At 42.4% G+C, this 13,934-nt stretch overlaps 1 protein-coding gene across 1 annotated transcript; it reads left to right on the top strand.

Moving 5' to 3' along the window:
- The first annotated feature begins 284 nt into the window (after nucleotides 1-284).
- Nucleotides 285-13,885, top strand: slc49a3 (solute carrier family 49 member 3). Its single transcript, XM_061079842.1, has 10 exons — nucleotides 285-614; nucleotides 5,944-6,102; nucleotides 7,328-7,547; nucleotides 8,166-8,242; nucleotides 8,509-8,646; nucleotides 10,133-10,249; nucleotides 10,853-11,005; nucleotides 11,629-11,786; nucleotides 11,966-12,069; nucleotides 12,236-13,885. Exons 1-10 carry the CDS (start codon nucleotides 429-431, stop codon nucleotides 12,493-12,495), a joined length of 1,572 nt encoding a protein of 523 aa, XP_060935825.1. The 5' UTR covers nucleotides 285-428; the 3' UTR covers nucleotides 12,496-13,885.
- The last annotated feature ends 49 nt before the right edge of the window (nucleotides 13,886-13,934 follow it).

Genomic DNA, 13,934 nt, shown 5'->3' with positions numbered 1-13,934 from the left:
TTGGATCACCATGAAAGTTTAATATAAAGAGCTTGGAACGTGTCTGATAATTTAATATAAAGAGCTTGGAACATGTCTGATAGTTTTATCGAAAGAAGTTGGAACAATGAGGATGAAACTGTCACAAGTTGTAGCAATAACCAGTTGTAGTCATGCCTACGCCCGGGTGGTTGTTTTCCGGACGGAGTGGCTCATCTAGTCAGTATAGGATCTTCGCTACAGTACCCTCCCCGGCGCTGTACCTGAATAACGAGGCGATGTCTCACTACCTTCCTCCTCCGTGTCTGACCTCCTGTGACCGAACATGAGCGTCGACCCTCTCGCAGCTCACACCGGATGTCAACACACTCACCTGGATTTCCCGGGAGATCGTCTCCACCGCAGAGCTCAGTTAGCTGACTGACTTCCGGTCAACACAACTTCATCTAATGGAGGAGACCGGCGCCGGCACGAATGGCGGTGAAGCCTCTTCCTCCTCCTCTTCCTCCTCTTCCTCCTGTGAAGTTCCCAGGGAGCCCAACGTGGAGCTGAAGAAGCTGCTGTTCTTCAAAGTGTACAAGAGGCGGTGGCTGGTGCTGCTGATCCTGTGTCTGCTCAACTGCTCCAACGCCATGGTGAGTCATGTGACGTCACAGGCACATCGCTAGGGTCAGTTGTGTTGTGTCAGATTCAAACACAACACAAACAAACACGTTGGATGAATCCAGATCGTTCCAGATCATAATTGTTTGTAAATGTTTTATGTGTGTTTTATAGTTCAATGTTTTTGTTAAGCTCATGTTAAGTGTCTTCTCATAGTTGGTGTTTTAGTATGGAAGCCCAGAGGCGCCAAAACAGACAAAATCAGGACCAATCAATCAGATTATGGGTTAACGTCCTATAAGAACTTTTAATGTCAAACTATGTCATAAATAGATAAGTTATCAGATCAGTTTTAAAATCATAGGTCAGGTGGGTTAAAAAACAAAAAACAAACTTCATCTGTGAAACTTATTTGGTAAATCAAAATCATAACCATCCAATCAGATTGTGAATTAACGTCCATATGCTTAGTGTCCAGAAGCATTCCAATGTCAAAGTGTTTCATAAAAGTGTTTTAGTATGGAAGCCCAGAGGCGCCAAAAAAAAACAATCAGGACCAACTCAATCGGATTATGATTATAAGAACTTTTAATGTGAAACTATTTCATAAATAGATAAGTAAGCAAGTCAGATTTAAAAATCATAGGTCAGGTGTGATATAAAACAAACAAACTTCATCTGTGAAACTTATTTCATAAATCAAAATCATAACCACCCAATTAGATTATGAATTAACATCCATATGCTGAGTGTCTAGAAGCATTTCGATGTCAAAGTGTTTCATAAAACAAATAAAAGCTCCACTTAAATGGGCGTTTCAGGTATTTTTCACCAACCAGAGTTTGAGCCTTTTATTCAGAATCAGAATTATTTTAAGTATATTTGCACATACAGGAAATTGCTTTGGTGTGGTTGGTGCACTCTACATAAATAACAATTAGACATTAAACAACAATATAAAACAATATAAAACAAAACAATACAGTAAGAGAGCATTTCGTGGACTGTGGCAGTTTCCCCTTAAGATTTCACCGTATCCCCAGCTGCAGGTGGAGGGAATCCTCTGAACCGATTCCACGTCCACATTGGTAAACATAGGGCCAAGGTTAAATACCAGGATTTCCCTTGAAGCACCCGTCATGTCTCTATCCTCAGGACGAGGTAGATGTCGTCTCATTCCACACTCGAGGAAGTGGTCACTCCTGATGTCGTCCTTCAGCCGACAGCTCGTTGCCTTGGTCCAGCGTCTCCGTCGACCTCTGACCTTTAGTCTCCGGTGTCTCACAGCAGATGTGGTCGTGAGCACAGCAGGGAGACGACATGTGTTGCCCTCTTGTGATTTGCTGGAACTTGATATCTATTCCCCCCGGGGGGATGTTGTGATTGTCCAGCAGAGCCGGTCTGGAGGCAAAGCGTGCCGCCCCCCCCCCCCCACCTATTTGCAGCTCCCTCAGGACTCGCCCTCTCTGTGGGAGGCGTCCTCTCCCCAGGGCCGGTGTCCCTACTCACTGAAGATGCTCAGCTGCTGGAGGGTCGGTCATGAGGAGGCAACCAGCAGCAGACATTAATCTGTGAGGCATTAATAACCCCGCTGAGGGTTCAGGATGTTATCGTGGCAGGTTATAGATTGTTAGTCTTGTAAATTGATTTTTGAGAACCAGGGTTTCATTGTTTACCTCCTTTGTTTACACCCAGGTTTTCTTGGCTAAGTGTGAAAACCTCTGACACTAGAGAGAGAAAGTAAAGCTGCAGATTTGTATTTTTATTGAAATTAAAAAATAAAAAATCTTCCAGGGAAGAAAACTTCCGTTCCTATTAGGGCGATGAATCAAACTTGTATGTGTCCTAAATGAAAAACTGCAGAGGAAATATAAAAGGGATAACTTGATCTTGTTGTTGAAGTATCTTTTCCTGCTGTGCCACTTCTAACAGTTTACAGGTGTCTGTCTCCCCATGAAGCTTTGTCGTGTAAACACAACAGGACACTCAAGTAGTGGCAACTTGACACAAGGCGGTATTGTAATGAAACAATATTGTGTCAGACAACCTGATCGTCCTCACAGACACTCCTCTCCTCTGCAAACAGCACCGGTCTCTGGAATAACAGAGGGAGGAGGAATGAGAGGACAGGACTGGCTTTGTGCGTCCGAGTCAGCTGACCAGCTCGTGTCAGACCCAGTTCGGCCTAAACAAGGTTCTCTTCATTGTTCCCATCTAGGGTTGCAAAGGGGCGGAAAGTTTCCACGGGAATATTAAGCTCGGGAATTTTGGGAATTTTATAAAAAAAACTATGCAAATTAAACGCTGAGGAATAAAAACATCATTCAAAACTCTATTTTAAAGATGTATGGAAAGCAGCACACGCTTCACGTTGAATTTCAACCCTCCACTGTGCATTCTTCCATCACATGCACAGATAACTCCCAGCATGCTTCACTCTACAGCAGGGCTACTGAGGCCTGCTGTAGTGTGCAGGACTAGTCAGGTAAGTTTCGATGATATTACTGGGGAAAACATATTAGCATGCTGATTGAGGATTGTTCATCTGTTCATCTAGCCTATTTCCATTCATTTATCCATCAATTGACATTTCAGCCCATTCAATGTAGAAGGAAAGGCTGTGTACATTTGCAAATACTGTGCAAAGACCTATGTTAAGAATGACACAACGATGCAGAAGCATATAGTCAAGTGCCCAAAGTTTCCTCAGGGCTCAAATCAGCCTATGACACAACAAAATGTTCATATTTATGTCTGTATATGACAAGGTAAATACAGTTAGTATAAATTACCCACAACATTTCCAGTTCATTATTACAATTTATCCGTTAATTCCCGTTAATTCCCGTTAATTCCTGTTAATTCCCATGGAAAGTTTCCAGCTTTTAATATTCCCGGAATTTTGCAACCCTATTCCCATCACAGGGAGTCGTACTGGTGCTGCCTCTGGGATCCCAGTTTGGGTGACGGGTCAGATTCATTCAGTCAAAGCCCTGCGTGTAACTTCTTCTCAGATTCTCTCTACTGTACGACTGGTGGAGTCCTCTCAGATCATGTGACTAAACTGCTCTGCATGTCTCACATGTCCGGACCCATGAGCAGCGCTGTGTCAGCACTAAAGCTCTCGCTGCACTGCTCTCATTATCTCTCTGCAATAGGAGGAGAAGAACCCGCTCGGCCTTGTTCTTTAATCAATCACAATCGACTGTGGTGACGGCGCTCCTCTAGATAAAGTTGGAGAGGGGGACTCGTGTTGGTGGATCCAAGCATCAACCCACCGGGAAGTCACGACTGCTTCGAGGCCTGGAGGTTTTGTCCAGGGCCCTCATCTTGGTTCTTTGGTAACTAGAAGGAACCATATTTGGCGGAGCAGGGGGAGGAGCCTAACTGAGAGCTTGAGGACACTCTACGCATATTGGACGCCACTAGTTGTCAATCAAACATATCTCCAACGCCCCAATGATTACAGTGCTCTATGGTCTATTGGACCGTCATTTTATTAAAAGAACTCCATGGTGTATTGAAGAAGACTTGAAAATACATATTGAGACCATAGTGTCCTTAGGGAAATGTCTACTGACGTCATAAATCAAGTGAGAAGAAAAATCATTTTCTCATAAACTTCTATAGAAACCGACTTCTAAAAAACCAGTGGAGTCGCCCTCTGCAGACCATTTGAGAGAATGCAAGTATTGGCCACTTGTGCATTTCCTTCGCTCTCCAGAAACTGCGTCTACGTCCATTTTTATGAAGTCTGTACGTGGAACATTTCCACGTGTCATTAAAACATCTAATTCACCAAACAACAGGATGTTGACTGTGTGATCCAGATCCAAACTCTCCATCTCCACGGCTCAGGTTGCAGTTTAGAAGATCCTCTCATTGTTTTCCGGAGCAAAGCGAGTTTTGATTTTGATAACCGGTTGGAAGAAGCAGTCGATGAGGACGGCACGCTTACATCCACAGTGTCCGTCCCACGCTGTCCTCCTCTAAATGAACAGCGCTCACACGCAGCGCCGCCCACATCGAGTCAATTCCCGATCTGTGGGAGACGCTGCTGAGACGCCACGCTGCTTTGTTTGGAGAAGAGAAGAAAAGGCTGCGGCGCCACACACACACTGAGAGGGAGGAGTCGATAAAAGAGACAGAACCAGCCTCCATAGAAACATCTATTTAGACATGTTCAGTAGAAGAAATACTTCTGTTACCATCTGTGCCTCAAAGTCTCAGGCCACACTGCAGAGCCTCAAGTTCAGTGTCCTTCAAACACTGTGCATCAAATAAATCACTGGTTTCTGGAAGAAAATCTACTTAAGGCAGGAAAACCGAGAAATAATTCATATTCACATTAACCTGGTTATTGTATAACTCATGTTATCATGCTCGGTATTAAAGGTTAAGGTTTGTAGAGTCTCAGAGTGCATAGTTTTGAATATAACAAAAACGAGAAGCTACTTTTCTTTCTTTTAGAATCCGTTTTAGTTGAAGACAGATTTCTGGTTTAATTATATCGTAGCCAAGAATGTGCTGCTGCTAAAACTGTGTCCTTTAAGCCGTGTGACCTCGCTGCCTGTATGATCCCTTTGTCACGCACATATCGTAAAATGTTTTTTTCTCATTCCTCAATAACCGAAACCAGACTTCTTCAAATTCAAGAGGTTTGGTTCCTAAAGCAAGTGAACAGGCTGTAGCTCAGTTACTTCAATGCGTGGAAATACCCTCGTGTTCAGTCTGTTAACCAGTGAAAGGCCTCGTTCCAGTCAGCCATTGCGTGACAGTAGCCCCCACCCCCCAGTTTCCCATCCAGCACGAAAAAAATCTGCGCACAGCAAGATGAAGTCTGTTCCTCACATGAGCCGAGCAAGTGTCTGCACTTCCTCTTTCTAAAACCAACGTGTCCAGGTCACATGACCACGAGATACTTGAGGGAATCTGTCACAGAAACGCACGGTGAAGTCGAACTGATCACAGAGAAAGTTGAGTTGATACGTTTTGACTGTCGTTAACTCAGAGATTAAATCCTAACTTATTTATACATAACCTTTTTTAAAAGCCAGTCACAAAGTGCTCTACGTGAGATGAATGATAACTTGATGGCAAATAATTAAAAGCAATTTGAAGATCACAGAATATTAGGAGAGAAATTATAGAGTAAAAATGCTGCAAATGAAAAATACGTTAAAATATTGTAAAAAGATCAAAATAGTTAGTAACATTGCATTTTTATCAAGATCTGTTTTTCCCCAGACTAAAATAAAAGACTATCAATATTCCACAGTTTTTCATAAATCAGTATATTGTACTTTTTCCCTCAGTCGACTGATTAGATGTTGGAATAAAACTCTGAATGTGCCTTCACAGTTATGGCTGACCTTTGCACCAGTAGCAGACCAGTCTGCCCATTACCTGAACGTCACTCTGGAGGGGATCAACTGGTTGTCGCTGGTCTACATGGTGGTGGCCATCCCGCTCAGCTTCGGCACCACGTGGATGCTGGACACGCTCGGGCTGCGGATCACGGTACAAACTGCACCCTGAGCTCATCAGGTATTTCTGTATGATTCAGCACATCAGAGGTAGATTCTACAGGAAGGAGACATTTTCCTTTTCTGTACTGGAAGCTGTGTTTCTAAGTTGAGCCAGAACAATCTGGAGTTAGCCGGTTGTTCCAGTGGCACAAGGATTTAACCACCACGCAGGGGATTTTTAAATAAATGTGCAAGAAACATAAAGAGATTATATCGATTGTCTTCTGAAAGTCAAGTGAAGGCAGCTGAGAGAAAACTAGGGTTGCAAAGAGGGTGCAAAAAAACTATCATTCAAAACTCTATTTTAAAGATATATGGAACGTTGAGTTTCAACCCTCCACTGTGCATTCTTACATCACATGCACAGATAACTCCCAGCATCCTTCACTCTACAGCAGGGCTACTGAGGCCTGCTGTAGTGTGCAGGACTAGTCAGGTAAGTTTCCATAATATTACTGGGGAAAATATATTAGCATGCTGATTGAGGATTGTTCATCTGTTCATCTAGCCTATTTCCATACATTTAGCCATCAATTGTAAAATATGTTTACAGACGATTCCAATTGTTTGGCTAACTATTTATATCTCTGGCATTGCATTAGTGTCTTTTTACAAACTTTTTTCTCATCTTATTCTACAGAACAATGCCACATGCACTCTCTCATGTGTGGAGACATTTCACCCCATCCAATGTAGAAGGAAAGGCTGTGTACATTTGCAAATACTGTGCAAAGACCTATGTTAAGAATGACACAACGATGCAGAAGCATATAGTCAAGTGCCCAAAGTTTCCTCAGGACTCAAATCAGCCTATGACACAACAAAATGTTTATATTTATGTCTGTATATGACAAGGTAAATACAGTTAGTATAAATTACCCACAACATTTCCAGTTTATTCCTGTTAATTCCCGTTAATTCCCGTATATTCACGTTTATTCCCGTTAATTCCCGTATATTCCCGTTAATTCCCATGGAAAGTTTCCAACTTTGAAAAAAACCCTAGAGAAAACTCTGTTTCCAGAAATTGAAAAGCAAAGACCTGACTTCCTCCCACTTTCCAGGGGATGAAGACAAGTTTATTAACCTTCTAGTTTGGTTCATGTCCCATTCACCAACATGGAGAAGAGCCGGGGTTTATGACCTATACCGCAGCCAGGCACCAGGGGGCGATCAGTCTGTGGTTTTGACGTGTCACTGCCATCTTCCCCTTGCAGCTGGTCCTGGGCGCCTGGCTGAACATGTTCGGAGCTCTGCTGCGCTTCATCGCCACGGAGGGAGGCGAAAAGTCACCGGGTCTCCGGTTCCCGCTGGTGATGGTGGGTCAGACCCTCGGCGCCGTCGCCCAGCCCCTCATCATCTTCACCCCCACCAAGCTGGCAGCCCTCTGGTTCCCGGACCACCAGCGGGCCACGGCCAACATGATCGCCTCCATGTGTGAGTGACCTTATCACCACAGCGTTCACTATTCATACACATGCAAGATAAGATAACTTTATCATCTGGTAATATTTGTTAGAGGTGTGTCATTTTTAGCTTATCGTGAATTTACTCATCCCCCAGACTTTTCAGCTTTAATTTAGTTTTTCTTCAAATCCAAAAAATGAAGCACCACAGAACAAGACATGGAAACATTTAGATTTAGTATAAAGGTGATTTCCAGAAAGAGGATTTCTATTATGACCTATAAACGAAGCAGGAGTTATTTGAAAATGTATGTTTAACCAAGTAGGGTGAATTAAACATCGCAAAGAATTTAAAACATCTCCTTTTTTGGAACCTGTACATCATGACCTCACTATTCCATAGCTACATGTGAACTTTAGACCTCAGGCTTTTGTCAAATTCACCATTAGAGAATCAAAAATAAATATATCTGAAATATACATTTTTCTGAAGTCAAACCAGCAAATAGAGGTAATTTAAGATGTTTTTGTCTTGGCTTTGGCGAATAATTGAGGTGGTAAACAAACACACAAAGACAAGTGGAATAAGACTGAACTTTTACCACAGGAGCAGAATAAGCCCCGGACTCACTTCTCTTTCCCTCCTCAGCCAATCCGCTGGGCGTCCTCCTGGCTAACATCATCTCTCCTCTGATGGCTCAGACGTCGGCTCAGATCCCACGGCTGGTGAGTCCAACCTGGTTGCTGCCGTGAAGCTGGTTCACAAAGGAAGTGTTGTGCTTTCGAGGCTGACTAGGATGAGATAACGATCTTGTCCCAGCGATCCGAGGGCAGATATTTCTCTCATGGGACCGAACCTGAGCAGGAAGCAGAGAACATGTTGGATTCTGACCAACCTCCGCTGCTAATGATGATAAATCACCTTTAATCTAACACGCTAACATCCATTTATCATCACGTTCTGTGTGTGTGTGTCTCTTTCCCTCCTCCAGTTGCTCGTCTATGCAACCCCGGCCTGCTTCATCTGTTTCCTAGCAACAGTGGGGATACGGAGCAGCGCCCCCCCCACGCCACCGTCAGCCAGTGCCGAGTCCTCTGCCTCCGAACCCTTTGTGCAGGGCATCAAACTGGTGAGAACACACAGAGTGCAGAATCAATTTTCCGGATATTTTCATGTCTGACATCAGTAATCGAGTCGTTTTCCAGTGGAATCTCACTTTAGATCGAGCAGCAAACGGGCGAGCGACGCAGTGAGAGAACAGCTGGGGAAGGACGTTTAACATCTGGCGTCTAAAAACTAGGATTAGTTCCCTCGGGGGTTTGGCACAGACTGAAAACAAAACTGAGAGAGAGCGAATATTTAGCCACTTCGATTCTCCAGGTGGCGAGAGACACGAGTCCAAAAGAATAAGTGTTTCTCTGTAACAGATAGTATTTGTTTATACTGTATATATACAGTGCTGTGAAAACGTATTTGCCCCCTTCCTGGTTTCTTATTTTTTGGCATATTTGTCACACTTAAATGTTTTAGATCATCAAACAAATTTTCATATTAGACAAAGATAACCCAGGTAAATACAAAATGCAGTTTTTAAATGATAATTTCATTTATTAAGGGAGAAAGCTATCCAAATCTACCTGGCCCTATATACTGTATATATATAGTATAATATGTAAATAAGTTAGCATTTGTTAACAAGCTCATTATATCAAAACAAAAAATGTAAATAAGTAAATCATTAATAAACCAAAACATACAATTTTTTCATTCAATGACAGTAGCACTAATAATTACTTATTACATTTTTGCTGTTAATTGATAATTGATTCATCAGTGCAAACATTTTTCAAACAAAAAAGTCATAAATGTGGTGATTTACTAGTTTATTTGATTATTTTGTATAATTAATTGTTTCAGCATCAAAAGGTAAAAACGTTCATACATAATAAAATAAACAAACATGACTTAATAGAAACATTTAGCTAAAAATATTTTTTTATTTTTCAATATAACTTACATATTACATATTAAAAACATGCAGCTGTATCTGGGCTTGTTTTAGTTTCAGTTCCGTCCACCTGCTGCTGCAGCGACTCTGCAGCGACTGACATTTAAAAAAGGGGGGGGGGGTGTGATGATGAGGAAGCTCCGACGTTTCCGTGACATTTCCACCACTCAGTGATTTCTGCACAGAGAGGAATAATTATCAGCGTCTCAGACTTTGTGTGAGTTTTGAGATTATCTGATAGATCAAAGTCTAAAGATTAGTTTTTAGCCAGTAGAACTATATAATATCAAATATTGTGCGTTGACCGAAGCAAATAGACCATCAAATACCTGTAGTACTTTATTTCATGCTTTTTAATTTTCAGAACTAAACCTTAAGGCTCAAAGCTAAATCTTTAGCATTTGTATTTGTCGGCTTCATCCATCAGACGTTTCTATCAAATGAAAATAATAGAAAACAGAATAGTTCTTGTCTAAATGCTTTGAGAAGATTAGTATATTAAGTTTTGCATCAGCATAACGTTTTAAAATCAAGATGGACGACTTGTCTCCACTTCCTCCCATGAAACGTCAGCAGATGTGTGACGCTCCCTCTGTCTCCTGTTCAGTTAATGAAGAACCGACCCTACCTGGTGCTGCTGGTCTGCTTCGGCTCGGGCATCGCCGTCTTCACCTGCTTCTCCACGCTGCTGGAGCAGATCCTGTGTGTGCAGGGATACACCAACGTGAGCACGCCAGCCCATCTCCACGGAAACCGCTAATTCATTCATTAATTCGTTTTTTTTGACAGTTGTTTACAAAAACTTACATCAGCCCAAGGGCAATTTTCTTTCTTCTGCTGTCAACCTTTTTCAAAATTGGGTAACTTTGTACATTTTGGGAGAGGTACAGTGCGTGAATGTAAACAATAATCACAGATCAATAGAGAAAAAAAATAAATAAATGAACAAGCCGAATAAAAAACAACAACATGTTAGAGGGTGACTTGAGAGAGAATGGGACAGAGGTCGGTGAGGCTCGCTAAATCAAGGCAACATTACAGGTTCATTCAATACAATCCACAAAGTCTGGCCTTAGGGGTTTTACATATCTCACCCATGTGCTCCATAATTGGATGAACACAGTTTTCCGAAGACGAAGGGAGAAAGTAATCCTTTCCATAACATAAATGTAATTTACTATATCTATCCACTCCTCTATTGTGGGGGGCTCAGGAAGCAGCCAGCGCCTTTTTTTACAGGCGGTTATTAGTATCGCTAATTCATTCTTAATTAACAATCGGGTTTTTCACTTTATCGATGTTATTCCTGAACGTCTGACCCCTGCAGGACTTTGCCGGCCTGTGCGGCGCCCTCTTCATCGTGTTCGGCATCGTGGGCGCCGGCCTCCTGGGACTCTACGTGGACAAGACCAAGAAGTTCATCGAAGCCACGAAGATCAACATGAGCTTCACTGCTCTGGCGTGCATCGGCTTCTCAGTGGTGAGAACACGTTTCAAGCAAATGTCACTAAACCGTCTTTGAATGTAGTTGTCACTTTTTAAAAAACCTTCATAAAATAACATTTTAATGCAATTCTCCCTATTCAGCATTTATTGGGACTTAATAAATGTTTAAAACACTATAATGAAGCTATAATAACATAAAGACATTTAAAGTGTTTATTAATGTGCAGGATTTTTCTTCAACCTCGTTGTGGGTGCATTAGCTTTACATCTGGGAGTGTCCCGTACGGGTGGTGCTTCGTGCACCGCTGCCCTCCACAGCTTTATAATTACATAAAGCGTTTAATTTGTCAACACTACACTTGGCCTTCTATGAGTCTTCTGACAGACTTGTTGCACAAAAGAATAAAAGAAGAAGTGAAGCTTGAGCGAAGGGCATCTGGCAAATTGAAAAACAAGTCGGGTCCATTTGAGTTCGAGCACAGGGAGAAAACCAGAATACAGACAGAGGTGATAGTAGAGTATTTATTACTCTGTAGATGTGGGAGGCATGTGGTTAGAAAGGTGTGTTAGTTATTTCTTAATTTAAATGAGTATTTCCTGTCCAGTTGTTATTCTGTTCATCTCAGAGTTCTGTTTTCCCCCTGCCCCCCCCCCCAGGTGTCTCTGATGCGGGAGCAGAAAGTCGCCGTGGCCGTCGTCTGTTCCATCTTTGGCTTTTTCGGTTTCTCCATCTACTCGGTTGCCATGGAGCTTTCTGTGGAGTGTTCGTATCCGGTCGGTGAAGCCACGTCGGCCGGGCTCATCTTCGTTTCGGGGTAAAACTTCACCCCTCAAAGTAGTGGAGAGGAAATTATGTTGGTACAGCTCGTGATATTTTTATTTATTATGGGTTCTTTTTGTGTTTTAATATTTACAATAAACTCTGGTCAGTTGCTGGACTCGTGTGTGTGAACTCGTGTTGGTGATGACCGTGTCCCTGTGATCCTTCTTCAAGACAGGTTCAGTCTGTTCTCTACATCGTGATCCTCCAGGCGCTGACCAAGCGGATCGCTGACTCTCCTCTGTCGACCTGTGGGGACGCGGTGCTGAGCTGGAAAGGTGAGTCACATGACGACGTTTACACCGAGGCCACGCCCCCCTGGTCTCTGCGTACATGACATCAACCACGACACTAATCCTTCCTGAGGTGTTGTCCCGACTTGAAGGAGTCTTCACACTAAGGGATCTTTCATTAACGTTAATCCGGTTCCTCTCTCGCCCTCAGTGCCGATGATGGTGATGGCCGGACTGTGCACTTTGTTCAGCTGCTGCTTCGTCATCCTCTTCCACACGAGGTACAGACGCCTGGAGGCGGAGATGGAAGCGACTTACGGCACCAAGCGAACCAGTGACCCCGCCCACAGTGCGGTGAAGAGTGACCCCGCCCACAGTGTGGAGACCAGTGAACACGCCAAGAGTGAGGCGACCAGTGACCCCGCCCACAGTGCAGTTACCAATGACCCCGCCCATGTTGAGGCGACGTGAAACCTGACGGACTCGTGATCAGAGAGAAACTGTTCTGTATTTTATTTTTTTTACCTCAGAATAATGGATTTTATTTAAAAAAACAAGATTTTTTAGTAAAATATATATATGCGCCCAAAGATTTTAGGTACATTGAGTTTCTATAGCAGATTTTACTTTTACACCACTGGTACGTACAAGTATCCTCAAAATATAATTCAGCGATATATCGACTATTAATCTGCAGAAATAACCTCAGCAGGTTGTTCTCATCGATCCATTGAGAAATGGAAAATACATTTCTATGGTTCTCTGAAAGATTGTTCGCGTTAACAAAGAAGTTATTCATTAAGAGGAAATCTACAGAATTATTCTCACTATTGATTTTCACATTTCCATGAAGAAGACGGCAAGAATTTCATTATATGAAATAATGAAACTTGAGTTCTCTCTGCATCTGAGCTCATTAGAGACGCACATGAACTTTTAATATTTTATCTTGTAGATAGTTACGTGTGACCAAAACGTATTCATCTTGAACGCACAAGTTTTTTAAAACATCACCCATCGGGACTTTAAACCTCCGTAGAAATCTGTAAACTGAAGTAAACATTTAACCTTCCTCCTCCAATCTGGGGATTTAAATGATTCTTGCTTTCCAGGTTTATTTTTTAGTAAAACTTACCTTTGATTAAGGTAATCGAGCGGCACAGTGGTGCAGTGGTTCACACGGTCGTCTCAGGTGAAGGTTCAGTTCCTCGTTCTCCTGGTGGTGGTTTTCTCCGGCTTCCTCCCACAGGCTGAACACATGCAGCTGGGAGGTCCGACTAACTGGAGACTCAAGTGGATAGATTCTGGTAGAATCTGCTTGGTGAAGTAATTTTAACAGATAGAAACTAGAAAACCATCTCTGCAGGTCTCATCACTGTCCCAGGATCCTTTATCTTTAAATCCTCAGAGGCAGCAGGGGCATTAAGCTGCAGTGCATTCTGGTCTATTTCACGCACCTTCCATTCTCAGGGTCTGACAACAGGAACCTGATGTTTACAGCTGAAGCTTCACAAACCTTCTTCTCTGCAGCGGCTCGAAAACAACTTGATGTGTTTGTCTCATCATCTCACACGTCTGCATCTGATGGTTTTATTCTGAAACTGCTCTAAAAGGTTCTAAAGGTTCAGTTTACTAACACATTCTACATGAAATTGTGCAGATGAAACCAAACCTGTTGTGTTATTAATGTCTGTCTCCCTGTTGTTGAGAGAGAGAATCCTACTTACAGCATTTAAATACTACTTATTTTAAAGGATGGTTGTGGGTTTTGTGCAATAAAGGAAACTGTCAATTTTCTGTTTGGTGGACGACACTTTTGAATCAAACTTTAACTCTGTAAGAATTATTCATGAGCAAATCATCTGATTTCTACTTTATTTGATTTTATATTCAAACTTTTTAAATTGTAA

Source organism: Limanda limanda, chromosome 10 (assembly GCF_963576545.1).
Source record: "Limanda limanda chromosome 10, fLimLim1.1, whole genome shotgun sequence".
NCBI classification, from domain to species: domain Eukaryota; kingdom Metazoa; phylum Chordata; class Actinopteri; order Pleuronectiformes; family Pleuronectidae; genus Limanda; species Limanda limanda.
Note: the sequence above shows the minus strand (reverse complement) of the source record. Positions and strands in the feature narration are given on the sequence as shown.